The following is a 17,986-nucleotide window of genomic DNA, read 5'->3' as shown; positions in this document are numbered from 1 at the left end:
GATACTGAGGTTAGTCGTATTGAGTGATCAGAACTATGGGATACCCTTTTATTTGGTGTAATTTGGTAACAACTCATGTTCTACTCTTTTGTTTTCTTATTCCAAGTTTAAGTTAATATAGCTTACAATGATAAATGAAATACAGCTCAAAAAATATTAATAGAATACATGAAATTTATGAAAACAACAAATATGGGAACATAAAATGAAGCCAGGCTTGAGACTAATTCAAAGTATCTACTCTAAACATACCTGCTATTGGTTAGTCCCATGCTGAGTAATTAGCAGTCAAAGAAAATATACTTTGGTCAGTTACATATTTCCCAGTGTTTAAAAGATTGAAATGAAATACTCAGTAGAAGCACAGCTATTTCTGAAACTTAAGAACAGACCCATTTTTCTGGAAGGTCCTCATTAAGAGTTTATTATTTGATGTATTAGCCAGTGACCTGAACATGATTCTCTTCGTGTATATAACAATGAGTTTCATCAGCTCTTCAATAAGGGCAGATGAAACCCAAACATGAACAACAAAAATGAGAAATAATTGTCTAAAATAATGCTCTTTAGTGTTAATATACATACAACCATTTGGGGACCTGGTGAAAATAGATCATCTTTCAAGAGATCTGAAAGAGGGCCAGATAATCTCCATTTATAAAAAGCTTTCAGATGCTTATGCTTCTGGTCTGTGGATCATACTTTCGAGTAGCAAGGCTCTAGGCTAGGAATCAGTTTGGTATAATTTAAGTCCTTTGCTGCTCTAGTTTAATCAATATTTAGAGTACCAGGAAGAATGGATAGTCTGAGTATTTTCCAAGTAATCTTCCACAACTATTGTTTTTTCATCTGAACAGTTGATAGATCTCGGAGATGTGACTTTGAGTTCGTCTACTCTGGACAAGAGCCTGACAGATGGCTTTTGTCAGGTAATTCCCTGTAGCCTTAATAGAGAGTAAAGCTGGGGTTGACGTGCTTTTGTGAAAAATGAGAAAACTAACAGAGCCTGAATAGAAAGTCATCCCACTTCTGCTCAGAGTTAAGCCCAGACGTACCCCAGACAGAGCTAAAATTTTTCTAGGAAATGTAAAAATCGTTTGCAGACCAATTTGGGAAAGCAATTACTGTTATGTTTATACAATCTGAAGAAATTCTCCCACATATGCACAAGGAAATATAAAAGTATGCTCACTGCAATATACATTTAGTAGTAAAATATTGAAAACAACTCAGATGTCTATCAGAAGATGAATGGATATATTAATTATAGTTTTCTATTAATTGAAAAATTAAAACTGTTAAAGTGAATAGGCTATATCTTTGTGAAACAAAATGAATATACCTCAAAATATAATGGCTAATGAACAAGAGAAATCATAAAATACTACATGTAATATTATATCATTTATACTTAAAATTTTTTAAATTAAAACAATATGGGCTACTTATGAGTACATCTATGTGGTACAATTTTAAAAACATGAACTTGAGATAGCAAGTTGGCTATAGTGCTTATGTCTGAAAATACTGGGAAAATAAAAGGAAGAAAATGGTACCAGGACAGGGATGATAGATGACCTAAACTAAACTTTATTTCCTAAAATAAAACACATGAAACCAATATGGTGACACTTGTAGTAGGTAGAATCTAAAGTGGTGACAATGATTCCTACCTCCTGGTATTCACAGTGTAATTAATCCCTTACCCTCGGTTGTGGGCTGAAGCGAGTAACCTATTTCTGTAGAATACATCATAGCAAAGGTTACGGGATATAACTTACAAGATTGGATTACAAAAGATTGTGGATTCCATTTGACTTTCATTCCAAAGAAGAATGCATGTTCAGGACCTGAACAGATCTTGATGACTGTAGGGATTAGCCGCCTCAAAAAGAATACCAACTTGAGATGATCACAAGTTAACACAGAAAATTAAAGTAGATGTAATTTATGAAGAATACCTTAAAATCATAATACTATGAGGACAATACTCTGTAGAAAATATAGAAGTACAGTGAGGACATCAACAAAATGAAAAAAGATGACATATCTATTCTTTCACAGTCTTCGTGGGTCCCCTGGTTCTGTGTCTTTACAAGATGGGGCTTCAGTCTCGTCATCCCAAGGCTCAGATGGGTATGAACCCACCTGCAGCTCACTCCCATGGAGTTGGGAGGATTCACCGCCCGGGAGTTACCGGGCTGAGTGCTTCCGTTACTCTTGGGCTGCTTGTCAGTGGTTCTCTCCACAAGGTACCTCTCAACACGGTAGCCGACTTCCACGGCAAGAGCAAGCCAGAGCAAGAGAAGACAAAGAAAATGACTTGAGAGAAGCGCAGGAGCCGGTCATTGACATTTGACTGAGGTTAGAAAGTGAAGACACTAAATGAGTAAAAATTTTTGAGCTAGACTCATAAAGGAGAGAAGAGAAAAGGGGCAGTCACTGGAAAGCAGAATGTTTGTTCCTCACTGGAGTCAGCCAATCAGAGTATTTTGGGTAATATTTTGCTTTAAACCTGATATTGTTATTTGGGGTAATGATTATGATCACTTCAAATTGTATTGGTTCCACAGAACAAATGTTCCACAGAACAAGAGGTATTATCTAGGTTTTAAAACACTGAGTCATTAATAATTACTCTAAAGTAGTTGTTTGAATACTAGGAGTGTCATTTAATTGATTTTTTTAAGAATTGACTATTATTTAAATCGGAAATTCTCATAGTAATGTAGGTTAATTGAAAGTCCTATGAGTCAGCACCTCAAACACCTGCAGAACATGTGTTGTTTTTGGATTTTGTGATACAGACAGGGATTATTAACCACTGCTGCCACTATACCTTTCCTCCTTTGGTAAATGAACACCCACCAAATTGGTCTTGGTTCTAATCTCTTTTTTGTTGTGGTGATTTTAGTAGAAGTAAGCTCAATTAAGTATAGGGTGTATTTCATTCTTCTATTTGGGTTGAGATGGTTACGTTAGGATATTTTATCTTCCTTGCATGGTGGCATTCTGGATTAGGAAAATTCCAGCTAGAAAGTTCAGACTTTTACTAGAAGAACTCATTTATAAGATTGACAAACTACAAATGCTACCTAATGTAGAAAATAGGAGACTCTTAGGAGCATTAAGTAAATTATTTCTTACATAAAGCATATAATTGTGATCTCTTTAAGTCTCTACCACTGGCTTCTGACATTTGGAAGATCCTTGCAACCTACCAGATTGGTCGCCTCATATCCTCAGTACCTTCAGCTGAATTTCATTACTGACATGGCTTATTTCCAGATTTGACTTGGCACTTGGGCAATGGCATCATTACTCAAAGCAATCTCTGGGTTGACACTTAGTTGTCTCAAACTACCCTTGCTGCTGAATTGTTTTGGAGAAGCAGATACAAAATTCATATCTTTTTATGAGAACATGATCGTTTATAAGAATAAGAATTTCTGAGTTAAGGTACTTCACTTGGATGATGGACTCCTATATAAATCAGATCACATCACTTTCTCAGTTTAAAAATATAGACCACATTCTAATAAAAGCCCTAAAATTTCATGACCATTCATTGAAAATTTATGAGTGTACTCTTTATTGTGTTAATTTTTAGAGCTATTGTTATTATATTAATATGCTTTTTTTCCCCTTCAATTTAACTATATGCTATTTGAGCAAAGAACGTCTTGAATATTCCTGTCTATCCTCTTTCAGCACTTAGAGCAGTGCAAGCTTACTAGGAAACAAATATTACTAAATAAAATAAGGAGGCATCTATTTGAGGAATTTGAAATCTCAATGTAGGCTGAATTTCTACAGCATGATAGAAAATTTGCCTGAGTATTTTTTAAGTACACAGTATATTTTGAATTATCTGTGAAAGACCATGTCCTCCTTCTGTTGACAAGGTTGCCTAGTGGTTTGGCATCTTCTATTATATGGTGTTGGTACACTTTGATCATTCTCTTAAGTGATAGTGTCTCTGAATCATTTGTCCTTCTTTTATAGCTATATTAGAAAAGGACAAATAAAAACCATATTAGATTCTCAACTTATATTCTGTGCACAACATAATGCACTACCCATGAAACATTCATTACTGTGCTTTATAATAAATGTTGCTTTTCAAGTCTTAGGAATCATTGAAAGTTTTATGACAATTTGCATTTGTCTAACTTTTATGAAGAAACTTAATTTCAACTTGAAAGTCAAATTAAAATTGAAAGAAGATTTGGATATTTTCTCTAAGAATATACCTCAGTTGCTCACATGATGTAAAAGTTTTTCTCACAATATAACAGTGAATGTTACCATAAAATGCAAATTCCAACTACACATTTCAAATATTCTGGAAATTATTACACAAAATATATTGATGTTCATTAAAAGTACATTTCTTGTCATTGTATTGGACATAATAGGCTGTTATTCCCTCTACATTATATTACTGATAGGTTTAGGTCACATTGCCTGAATAAGCTAGACAAGGCTGTAAATTAGAGTTAACCTGCAGGTGGAGAGAGTGGGAGTCTGGCATTATACCTAATCTTTGAGAAAAATGTGCACAGAAGTAATTGTTTAAAAGAGGATTTCATATTCCTCTCACCTTATTCTCCCTTATACTCCAAGACAAGTTTAGGATCAGGGAGACATGATAATGTCTGGTCATGATCCAGAAAACAACTGAAAACCTTTCTAAGAGAAAATGCACACGAGAGAGAACATGGGAGGGTGCACTGTAAGAACGTTTAGGAAGAGACAGCGAACAAGGTGGCATCTAACAGACTATGGGCAGTTATGTTAGAATACATGTTGTCTGGACTAGTCCCTTATTTTTCAGTCTGTGATTCAGCAAATTTTGCCCCTCTGCTTTTTCCCAGCCTGACAATCTTTTATTTCTCTTGTCCTGCTTTGACAATTTTCAGAACATACGATTTGGCACATAGAAAGTTAGTTCAAATCAACTATTTACTGTGCGGCTAATTTTGCAGAAGCCTCCTCTCAGAACCTCAGAGTTTGAGTCTCTGAATTAGCAACAATTATAATATTCAGCTCCGAGAAATAAATAATAATATATATGAAAGTGCTTTAAAATGTTCTAACATAAATATAATAATTACTATTACAAGTACTAGTAATAGTAGTAGTAATAGTGGTAATCTGGTATACATATCAACAACCTTGGATTCGTGGCCCAGGTCTGTCATTTATTTGCTATATAAATGTAGTTCATTTATTTTGACCTCAGTTTTGTTATCTATAGTATGGAGAGATTAATTCTAATCACATGGTTGTTATGAGTGTTACATGATATATTGTATATAAATTACTTAGTACAATGCCTGGTATATAGTAATCGTATCACAAGTAAATGTTATTATTATTAATTATAATTTATTGAGTACTTTTTATATGCTGTATGTTAATGCCAGTGGATCCTCATAATAATAGTGTAAGGAGTCATTATTATCCACAATTAATTGTAGCAGCTAAGGATGAAAGTAGTTGACTGAAGGCTAGAAAATGATGGTACTGGAATTTGAACCAAGTGTGTCTGACTCTAACGATTAAGAGTTTTGTAATATATAAAAACATAAATATACTTATTAAATGTTATTTTGATGCATGATAGGCATTTTAATATTAATTTAAATAATCATATTTTTAATGTGTAAAGACCAGTTATTTTTTCATGACTGATTATGCAGATTAGTCCTGAGAGTTTCACAAAACTTCATGCGGTTTTCCAAATTTTATAAATTAATTGTTATGCCACAACAAATACAATATTTTGACAATTTCCTGTAACGTTTTGTTATCAGTTAACTTATTTTCCTTTTTTTAGAAACAAAAGTTTTAAGTGATGACAAAATAATTTGATATAGAGAAACATTTCATGTATTTTTATATAATTTTTTGTTGTTGTAGCATAAGAAATAGAACCTTAGCTAGGTTATCTGGGACTCAGGAAAATACTTGTCAATGCCTGCCCATTCTGAGTGCTCAGTCTTTATTGGATGAATGTTTGTAATACCACAGACACTTCTGTTTTCCTGCACTTTCCCCAAAAAAGGACATGCGGATTCATTTAAAGAAAGCAAGTCAATTTTACTCATTATGCTAAAATTGGAGGGATACGTTTTTTTCAGTAATAATTTTTTCATACTCAAGTTTACTGGGACATTCACTCCTGCATTTATTTCCTGATATTTTCCTGTACTTATGCATGGAGGATGTATACCTCCAACATTTTAGTATAGATGTTGGAAATATATCTTTTGTAAAATCATCCCTCTTCATTTTTCTATGGCAGTGGTTTTTAAATAAGGGTGATTTTGACCACAGGGAACATTTAACAGTGTCTGGATAATTTTTGAATGGCATGCTTTAAGGAGATAATACACTTTGAAAATAATGCACTAGAGGCCATGGATGATGGTAAACATCTGAAAATGCACAGGACAGTTCTCACAATGAAGAATATTTCAAGATGTCATTTGTGACAAGGTTGAGAATCTTGATTAGGTTATGTAATCAAAGTCATGATTAATGGTAATAAAGCAAAAATTTTACTTTTCCTGAAGTTCACAAATCATGACGCTAGTCCAGGTATGCATAAAACCTTACACTGTTACAAGCTAACATGACTTGTACTCACCTCCAGCACATTTACTCATCATTTCTCCAGCAAAATTATCCTGAAGTTCCTCAAGTCCAAGCTGACATTCAAGGCCTATTTTTATTTCTACTTTACCATGAAATTTTCATTAGTTTTAAATTATCTTTATCGTGGGATTTCTCTGAGTATTAACTAATTAAACAAGATTGAATCTAATATCTAGCATACAGTAGGCACTTAATAAGCTTAAATAGTCTTCCCTCTTGCTGACCTTTTCTGGCCTTTTCTGAACTCCTTATTTATTTTTGTTTAATGGTGAACAAATTTAATTGTATATGGTGTTGACATTTTTATTCAGTTATTTTATTTGGTTTTGAGGGCATGTCTCATTTATCCCAAGAGAATATATTTATTTTCATTACTTAATTCTGCCTTACACTCCAACATCATTTGCACTAAATAGTGCTTGACTGAATGAGTGAAGAAAGAATTATATGAGGAATGCATGTGGACCAATGTTTTCCTATCTGTAGTACCCAAGCTGTAACACAGTATTAATTTGTAATTTTGTTTTTATTGTATCTTAGCTTTAACATTCTGAGAGTTTTACACACTTTTAGGTTTTTAAAGTAATGTTTTTGTTTAATATTATTTTTTAGCTCTACTTTAGCTGAATATAAAAATATTTATTTTAAAATGTTTGAAATGTTTGTGTTTCCATTACATAGGTCATATGTGTAAAAGCAGTCAGTCAAATACAAAAAAAAAGATTCTATTTAAATCACTGAAATTTGTTGCAAAAACATAATTTGATGGTGATACTTTTGGTGATATGTTTGTTGAGCACAAAGAAAGAACAAGAATGTTGAATACGAACATAATGAAAAAAAGAAAGTATGTTAATATGTCAGGAAATTCTAAAGTGTATCCTCTTTGGTCCTTACAGAAAGTGTGGACTATGGGCCAGTATTTGTGCAAGAACCAGATGATATCATCTTCCCCACAGATTCTGATGAAAAGAAAGTAGCACTGAATTGTGAAGTTCGTGGCAACCCAGATCCCAATTACAGGTAGAAATTCACTGTTAATCATTTTTCTTATGTCTTAAAAATTCCCTTCAATGAGATTCTGACACTCCCAGCGAGTATTATAATGTCTCAAGTAATTTTGACATATTTGTCTTCTCATTTTTTCCCAAGATGGCTTCGAAATGGAACAGAAATAGATTTGGAAAGTGATTATCGCTACAGTTTGATAGATGGGACCTTCATTATAAGCAATCCAAGTGAAGCAAAGGATTCTGGTCATTATCAGTGTTTAGCAGCCAATACTTTTGGAAGTATTCTTAGTAGAGAAGCCATACTTCAGTTTGCCTGTGAGTAGAGTATATGCTTTTTCCATGTATATATGTATTGTGTGTATATAAGTAATTTTAAAGTTTAGTCAGGCAGATGCTTAAGATCTCAAATTTTAGAAACAGTGGCTAAAACCTTGGTAAGGATTAGAACTATGCAAACATGTTCCTTCTTGAGATAGTTTGAAATTCCCTGAAATCTCTGCCCTCTTTAAATAAACCTGACATACTATAGTCTGGGAGGTTAAAACTCCTATTGATGAAAACAGATAGTTTTATAATTCAGGTATCTTTTGAAATATAATATAAAAAAAAAGATTTCTAATTCTCTCTATCTGCTTTTTGAGATATCTATTTATATGCTTTTATTCTTCTACTTTCTATTATAGTCACTGTTTTTCAATTCTCTGGATGTAAGAGTGTATTCTAAAAATCCTGCTTACAGTCAGATAGCCAAATAAATGCCTCTGAAATGCTCTTATTTGAGATTCTGACTATACTTTCCCTCCCAGGCTTCCCAACTTTTTTAATTAGAAAAAAAGATATCAAATGTAATTGTACATATCTTTTATAATACACATTTCCTTAAATAGATCATATATCTAATTTACTAATATATTGGTTACTTAAAACTCTTTAAATTATGTCGCTTATGATGAAGGCTTACTCCAAATTGAGGCTAGTCTACTGGATGAGAAAACCTTAGTATTACTTCTTTAAATTCAATAAGTAATCATACTTGAATTTAAATTATTGAAGATCACAATCTTTAAAAAATAGGATGACCAGGAATCTTTGTGTTAATAATTCATATGTAACTATACTGGCTACATAATTTATCACAAAAATTATTTTTAAGTCAAAATTACACCCTGAAGAATGGAATAATTAATTTTTCTCTTCTGTAATCTTCCTCACGTATTATTTCTAATTGACCCAGAATCTACATGCCCTATTATAGGAGTGTGAAGGCAGAAAGGGAAGAATAAAGGAGTGATAATGGGGGGTTCAGTTCAGAGAATTTTGAGCTAGGATCTAGAGGAATTTAAGTATTATCTCTTAAAGCAGATTTGGCTAAGGAGAGGTACATATACCAAATACACTCAGTTAGTAGCCTAAATACACTCTTTTTATTTTAGAAAATACTATGTGGTGTATCACAGAACCACCCCACCTGACTCATGCTTGTTCTGGGGCCATACATAAGCACAAGACCCCATAAGGTGACTGGTTGAAGCAGTCAGTTACTGATATAGGGAAATCACTGCTGCCTCAAAAGTATGCCCCAACCTAGATACCATTATATCTATATTGATGATATAAAAATTGAATATTTTTTGTTCTTGTGGGGCAAAAAATGCAAATATAGGTGGTAGAGAGAAAGGCTGAAGATTTAAGTTGCTTTCTAGAATACCTGCATGTGAGCATGGATGCTATAGGATTCCTGGAGTCAAAGTAGTATTGTGATTAGGGTGAGAAAATGAGGTAAGAAGTTGGGGAGAAAGGGGGATTGTGAAAGGAAGTAAAAGGATACTAATGTAAAGTAAGATTAGAAAGTTAGTGGCAACTTTCCTTTACGTCATGGTTTTTATGGCCAGCTTCACAGATGAACTCACTGTTTGTTTCTGATAGAATGTTTATGTTCAAAGGGATTTTGTGGGTACAGGAATGAGCATTTAAACCTGAAGTCATTAATCCTTTATATCCATCCATACTATTGATGTAAAATTTGAGTTTTAATTATACAACTAATATTCCAAACTAATTCATTTAGTAAATTTAGATAATTATGAAAACCTATTTAAAGCAAATACTCAAATCTAATGCATGAGTTGGCTAAATGTTTTGAATGTCATGAAATTAAATAAAGATTACAAATTATCAAAATGATTATAAAGCTTTTTATTAATACGTATAACTGTTGTATTTATTCTTGAGGAATAGTTTAATGCTTTACTCAGTTATAATAATTTTATTATATAAGCATTTTACCTTTTATATATCAACTTCATCATGTATTATACAGTAACTTTATCAGATATGTTCTCTATACTGTGTAATTCTATTGCTATCTTCTAAAATCAAAGAGTCCATTTGATTTTAGAATCCAATTCAGAGTCAATTTCTGAGTTTCAACCACTTAAATTTTAATTGCTTTTTTTCAAATGTGAGACCTATTTATTGCACTCAGCCTCTTTATAATTTGAACATTATTTTTGTTATATCAGTGACACTTTACATTTATGACTTTTACATAGGCTTTGTCTTTTGGAACATGACATATTTGCTTAAAATGATATGATTCTAAAAATTATTGGACAGTATTAAATAAACATTGGATGGGTCTCCCTTATCCATACTAATAGAAAAAAGTACTAATCTATATTGTATAAGTAGACAAATTATTTAATTGAAGAATCAAGATATTCATACACTAACCATCCTGTTTTATTAAAGATAAAGTATTTAAATATAAACTATTAAAGTCACCTTCTTTTTGCATGAAAATTACACACACATGTATTTATATAGTACACAAATATCATATTAACTTTGATTTTAAGTATCTTTAGTCACGAGTTTTTGCTAAGTCAACTTATTCATATACATATATATAGTGAGTGTGAGTATAACATATATATCATATATACAATGATATATAATATATATAGTAACAAAATATATACTACTAACAAAAGTATTTAATAATTCTGCATTTCTTCTCATGGTCAATTTAGCTAGTAAACTAATTCCTTAATTTTCTTTATGGAAATTTAAGAGTTAAATGAACATTGGGTCTCTTACTACACATGCAATTTTTGTAGTAGTAATTTTCCTTTTGTAATTATTTTCCTTGTATTTTTTCTCTTAATAAACCTTCACCTCATACTTTTCTTTATTTATTGGATCATCTATGGTTAAGACCTAGAAATCTGAATTTTCTAAATTAATTTGAGACAGAATAAAGATGACACTAGTATCAAAAGCTGATAAATATTCTCACAAATTCTGACTTTTGAAGACAATGTTATGGAATTGGGTGTTGGCACTTTGCATGCCATCCCTGGTAATATAACAATAATCAAAGGTATATTTAGTGTCTAGAAAAATTAAGTAGGTTTGAAACAAATATAGTTTCCTTTAAAGTTTCTTTCCTATTTACTTGTCATCCAATATATCAACAAATACAAAATAGCAAATGTGTATTTATAGTGTAGTATATTTTTACTAATATATTTTATCTTAACGTCATTCTAAAGGTGATTTATTTGACATGATATATAAAATTACATACTTTAGAAGGTAAATAAGCAAATACAGCTCTAGAAAAAAATTTTCATATTAAGAAGTCAAGACAGTGTAAGCCATAATGTTTCATAATTATGGTCAAGGCATATTATTTCCTTGAGATTCCTAGGGATCAGAGCAAAAGGAGAAATACAAGCATTTAAAGGAGTCTGATTTCCCCTGAGTTCCTTAAGGCAAGAAAATCTTTTCTTGACATCTAATTCTCATAGAAATTTCTCATTTGAGGCTTTATATAGAGATCTTAACAACATCCCTACATCAATTCAATAGCAAGTTTAATTAGCGTGACATAAAATCAAACCAATACTTTACATGTAACTAGAATTCAATCATGAAGCTATTCACTTCATTCATTTATAAATTTTTTTTATTTTGATTTGAGCAGCTAATGGATCTGAGCAGCTGCTGCATACTTGCTTCTCTTCCCCTTTTAACCTATCCCTCACATGCCTAAATGTCTACCCATGAGAATCTTTCATTTTACGTTCTCCCTAAATGTATATTTATAAACATGGCTCAGCTTAGTTAATGTTAACGATATATTTTAGCATTAATAAATATATACCTCATAAAATTAATGAGGTAGAGAAGTCATGTCTGTGCACTGTTTTTTTAAGTTCAGACAGAAAGACACAAAGACAAAGTTGGAGTGCTACTGTTAGTGATGATTGTTACTGGTTATCAATAAGATTATTTTTGACAAAGTGTATTTTACTCCTGTAGCTTATGTTCATCATGCAGATAATTTCCTCGCCTAGTGTAGCAATTTCTCTTCAGTGACAAGCAAGAATATACCATATAAAGCTTTATCACTCTATTAGCTTATTACCATGATGATGAGAATTTGAAATTGATAATGTGACAGTACATACTTCTCAAACTTCCTTCAGATATTCAAAACTCATAGCAATCTCTCCAAAGTTTGGAAATTTAGAAAATAATTCATACCAGCAAGTCAAACATAAAATGAATCAAGAATAAAATCTCCTCATGCTGTCTCTTGCTTCAAAAATATCTTTATATGCCATCCCTGGTAAATTGATAGTTCATTTCTAAATTCTAACATATTGCTTTTCAGGGCATTTAGATGATTTAGATCCAGAATATTACATTAGTTTTCCTGGAAGCAGTTGATTAAAATAACCTCTTTAACTCTTTGAGAGATTATATGATTTGTATAGACTTTGTATTTAAGCTCTTTAACCTTTCATTTCATATAAAATTAAAAAATTACTTCTCCAGCTTTTTCATAACATTTTCTCCTAAAGTAAAATTGACCTTAGACTTTAAAACCACATTTTACTAGCATTTAACATCTAATTAAACTATTTGAATAATTGCTAACTCCACAGTATAACCAAAACTTTATTTCATTACTGGAATGAGTCACATCAGCATGAATGATTTTACTAGTTGTAAAATTATCTGGTTATATTACAAAATAAATTAATGTTAATTTGTAATTTTGCCTGATATAAACAAAGCAACTGTTTTTCCTTTATAAAATCATTACTCATATAATATAATGTAAGTTTTCCTTTAAGGACAATTACTCTGATCATAATAGATATAGTAACTGGATGTATTACCTCTAATAAACTCCTATATGGATTATTTGAGATCACAGGAAAAAAGGTTAATACATAATTTTATGCTACAAAGGAAAGTTATGATGAGTAAATCAAAGCTGAAATCTGTGGCAGATTGTCCTTATATCCTTAATTCTATGGCATGACATAAATTTGCAAGTATCTTATTTATTAAAGTTCATCCAAACACACTTCCATTACTTTGGAAATCATAATTAACTCTGTCCATATGTGACAGGTGACCTCCAGCAAAATCGCCCTATTTGCCTGGTTTGACCCAGAGCGTGTTTGATCTCATTTCTCCTGTTCTTTTTTATGAATGCAGAAAGATAGTTCACTCATATGAGGCAACCCAGAAATACCAGAATCAGGGAGTGCATAAATCCTCTGACCGTTACTGCTCAAGCTCATTCACCTAATTCCTTGTTCCCTAATCCTTAATAGAGTGTCTTTAGAGACCAGTCCCAGCACAAAACATTCCAAGTCATAAAGACAATGGAGTTTCAAATCTCACTACTAGTGCCAGTTTTACTAGATAAAATAGCAGCTCCATCTCAGGACAGTTTATAATACTGATGAACGTAAAGATATTAATGTAAAGCAAAAAAGCAAAAATGTATAAACCAAGGGGTAGATACGGAATATGAGTAACTTCTAAAATTGCTTTATTCCACTAACACCCCTCCTTTGAGGAACATGTAAGAGCAGAACATGTATTATCAGCCTGGAGTTCTTGTGTCTTGATTGCATTTCCATACCAAGTGCCAAACAGTACTATTTTTCATGTATATAGATGGATGGATGGATGGATAGTTAGAAAGATAGGTAGCTAAATATGAGTGTATAAATGTGTGTATGTATGTAGGTAGATATGTATGTGCATAAATTTAATAACCAGAACACAAAAATAAGCAGCAATAGTTAATGAGCATTTAAAACCCAGGGAAATTGTGAAATGCGTGTAATGCATCATTACCCCTTTAGTGCTCACATCAACTTGTGAAGGGAGTTCTATTATTGGCCTAATTTATAAATGGAAAAAAAGAAATGAAGCTCAGGAATATCAAGTTATTTTCCCCATGTCACACAGCTAGTATATAATAAAATAGCAGCTCCAATTCAGTTCTAACTTCCAATTTCATATTTATAATTTGTTGTGTTCTACCCCACACTATGCTTAACCATGCATTACATTTTTTTGCTTAGCATATCTGTAGTTATTTTATTCATAGAACATTTTCTTAATCTCTGTTCCCTCTTGGGATCGTTCTAGATGCTGGGAAGCCTATAGTCCTCATAGTCCTTGAGACTGGCAAAATCAATAAAAATCTCCCTATAGTCTATATGTATTTCCATACATTCATTATCTCTCCATGAGCGCTCAGAAAAATTGCCACCTGGAACTCTTGCCCATTTTTTCTACTCCTTAATCTCTCTTCTCTACCCTACCCAAACTCCACTAAAATCCCCCTGTAGTTTTCTGAAATAATCTATGTAAAACACAATTCTGACCAGGCTGCCCCTGCATAAATCCCTGATGGCTTACTGTAATTTCACAGAAATTAGTCATTTATCCTATAAATGTAAAGAGAGTAGAGCTAATCAGCAGGTTGCTTTAGGAATATATATCCAAGAGAACTCTATAAGGAAACTCAAATTCAATAATCTAAGTGAAAAAAGACTTGAATTCCTGATGAATTGTATATAATAGACTAGCTACTTATGGGAAGCTCCAAAATAAATGAGAATTTGCAAATGATTGAATGGATGGGGGTGGAAATGTAAATATATATATATATATATATATATATATATATATATATATATATATATATATATATATATATATATATATATATATATATATATGGAGTTAGAATGATATTAAGTTCTGACTTTTCTCAATTCAGTTGAACAATCCATAATACTATTACATAGTAAAGTCACACAGAGAAAAGAGGCAAGTTTCTAGGAGAATAAAATAGTTTTAGTTTGAGGTAGTTTTATTCTGACTTTTAGAAGAATATACCCAACATCTTAAGATATTGGTTGGTGCTCAAGAAAGGCAGGTAGGACCTGGCCACAAAATATATTGAGATATTCAATATGACCAAAGGGATGTTTCATCAAGAGAAATTGCACTAGAAAAAAAAGAGGACTAGGGACCTAACATTTAGGAATATATACATTTCTCTGGTAGAAAGATAGCGAAAGGTAGAAGAAAAGGAGTTAGTGAAGAAGACAAATAATAATCTAAGAGGTTCAGAAGAGAACCAATAAAATAGAGTGAAATACCAATGACATTCAGTTTTAAGGTGGGTACTGTCACTCACATCAAATGCTATAAGTAACATCAGAAAGACCTTTGGATTGTGACCTGTTAAAAAACAACTTCATAAGCCAGGAGGAGAAAGACAAAAACCATATGATTTCACTTATTTGTGGAATATAAAAACAAAGCAAAACAGAAGGAACAAAATAGCAGTAGACTCATAGACATGGAGAAGTGACTAATGGTTACCAAGGGGAAAGGGGTTGGGGGAGGGTGAAGTGGATAAAGGGGCACAATAATGGCAATCACAATATAAGCTGGTCACAGGGATGGTAGTACAGAATGGAGAATATAGTCAAAGATTCTGTAACACCTTTTTATGTTGATAGGTAATAATTGCACTAGTGGGGGTGAGGATTTACTAATATGGGTACCTGTTGAACCACTGTGTTGTGTATTTGAAACCAACATAAGATTGTATATTAATGATAATTCAATTTAAAAAATCTTCAGTAATGATAGAGACAGAAATCATAATCAAAGGCATTTAAGTATAAAATATTATAGGGGATTCTGATTTGAGACAAAGAAAGATTGAGGATGTGTAGCAGCGTTTTGTTGATATAACAGAGAGTGAAATGTGGTGGTATTTGGTGGTAGAAAGAAGAGAGTCAGTGTAGAAGATTCTGAAAACCCAAATAGAAGGTCAGATTAGTAAAATGAATTTCTTTTTTCCAAATAAGATGAAAGTGTTCTCTGATTTTAATCTTCCAATATTCTGCCATATAGAAGATCCCAGTGTTGTACATGCTGTTAAGTAGAAAAAAATTTAGAGTTGAGACTCTCACTTCTTGACCTACAAACTTAAATTAAGTAAAGGACCTTAAAACCATGCAGGAGCTATAAGATTTCCAGGAACATTTTCCTCATTCTTTCAACACACATTCTCATTCTATAACCTCTAAAATCTTGAATTATCATTTTTCAGTGAAGTACAACTATTATCTCAAGAGAAGTAGAAACCGCTTTGCCCTTGCCATAATTTTGTAATACCTAGTTGAAGAATCACGTGAAGATTAGGTTTTACTGATGATTTTCCCATTTTAAAGAGCCCAAAGGAGAGGAACTAAGAGGAAAACCCCTAATCAAGACCAACTAATCATCTCTGTTGTTGCTCAGAAGGGCCTCAGCTCCTGTGAGTTCATGACCTGTTTCTACGTGAGCTTTTGGATGTGTTTGCTTTCTTTCATTCTTTGTTTTTGTTTTGAGTCACATTTAGTACTTTTGGCAAATTCTTGGAGTGCACATGGGGCTTCTCATTATAAATCCTAATAATTCTACTTGCATATCTGAAACAGAAGCTTTTTTTAATAAAAAGTATCTTCAGCTCATTGCCAACAGAGCTTTGCTCATCTATAAATAAATGCTGCATGAGTCTGTGTGGGAGGTTCATGTTAGAATCCCCTTATCACCTTACACAACTTTGTTTAGGGTATCCTCAAATATTGGCCATTCAACCTAGTCTATAAATTGGCTAAGACTGTGCCTCTGAGGTATATTTACAGTGCTTCCAGTCTAAGTATAAAATAAGATGAAACCAGGATGACTTCTCTATGCCAGAATTATGTTCTATCCATTTGGCAGGATTTAAGCAGCAAATATAGAATTTAGCGGGATATGGGAACAGCTTCATAAGTCATTAAGCCTCTCTTTATGGACATGGATTTGCTTAGGCAAAAGGTTACTATTCTTTATCTTCTTCACTTTTCCTCCAACCCAAGAAACCCTAATATGATCAGTATACCCTTCTTAAAACATTTAAAGTCTTATAAACCATTCTAGAATAAAGTGCTAACACCTACAAATGGCCTCAAAGCCATTTATTATTTAGACTCTGCCTGCTTTCCAGCATTCTCTTGAATACTCAGGCTATAGTGAACTACATAGTCCTCAAAGCATTTCATTCTTGTTTATTATGCATCTCCACATGAGATGATCTCATTGCCGGCTGGACTACTGTTCAACACATACCCCCCTCTCTCTTTCTCTCTCTATTTCATTTGTTCCTTTTTATATTTGTTTCTAGTTATATAGTGTGTTAACTGTTGATCACAATCGCCTTTGGCTCCCAAAAGCCATTCTGAACTTGAGCACACCACTGACCCTACAAGACTGTAAATTCTTTGAGCACACATTTTATGCCTCATTCATTTTTCTTTTTTAGTTTAATACCCAACTTCTAACATGCAAGTCCATAGCTACAATTCAGTGAATGCTTGCAGAATAAATCAGTGACTTAAAACCTTCCTGCACCACATTGAACAGTGCACCCAAAAAATTCCCTTTCTGAGGCAGATGAGAATGTTTCCTTAGGAGGTACTTATGCAGTTATATCTAACAATTGTAAGAGAAAATCAAAATAAGACAATTTATGCAGAAACATTTTATAAATTATAAGCTCCACATCCACAGTAGTTAAATGGATATTAATAATTAATATGTATAATGTCATTAGTGAACATAATATCAAAACCCATTTTTAAATTAATGTTATCTTTAAATATTATTTTGCATGCAACTGGTAATATCTATATTATAATAGATGTCTGAAGCAAACTAAGGTATCCCAAGGAAATGTTGGAAAGTTACCTTTTTTAAGTAATTTTAAATATATCCCTGACTGCAGACAGAAGAAAGCCTAACATGCCTTTCTAAACATGATTCTAGAATTCTAGTCACATCTCTCTATTGATCTTCGTAGCAATGAAAGTTTGCGATTCATTTCATAGTCTCATTGAGTTGCAAACTTAGAGTCAGAATATAATAGTAGAATTCGTAAAACTAAG

The 17,986-nt window shown here is 32.4% G+C and overlaps 1 protein-coding gene across 2 annotated transcripts in view; it reads left to right on the top strand.

The window, feature by feature from the left end:
* Positions 1-17,986, top strand: part of CNTN5 (contactin 5) — a 1,232,567-nt gene that overhangs the window by 780,452 nt on the left and 434,129 nt on the right. For both annotated transcript variants that reach the window (XM_073239418.1, XM_037025637.2), the window contains 2 exons: positions 7,563-7,686; positions 7,816-7,991. In XM_073239418.1, the coding sequence (XP_073095519.1) occupies positions 7,563-7,686; positions 7,816-7,991 (300 nt within the window). The remainder of the gene's footprint in view (positions 1-7,562; positions 7,687-7,815; positions 7,992-17,986) is intronic.

The sequence above is a fragment of the Manis javanica genome, chromosome 6, assembly GCF_040802235.1.
Source record: "Manis javanica isolate MJ-LG chromosome 6, MJ_LKY, whole genome shotgun sequence".
NCBI classification, from domain to species: domain Eukaryota; kingdom Metazoa; phylum Chordata; class Mammalia; order Pholidota; family Manidae; genus Manis; species Manis javanica.
Note: the sequence above shows the minus strand (reverse complement) of the source record. Positions and strands in the feature narration are given on the sequence as shown.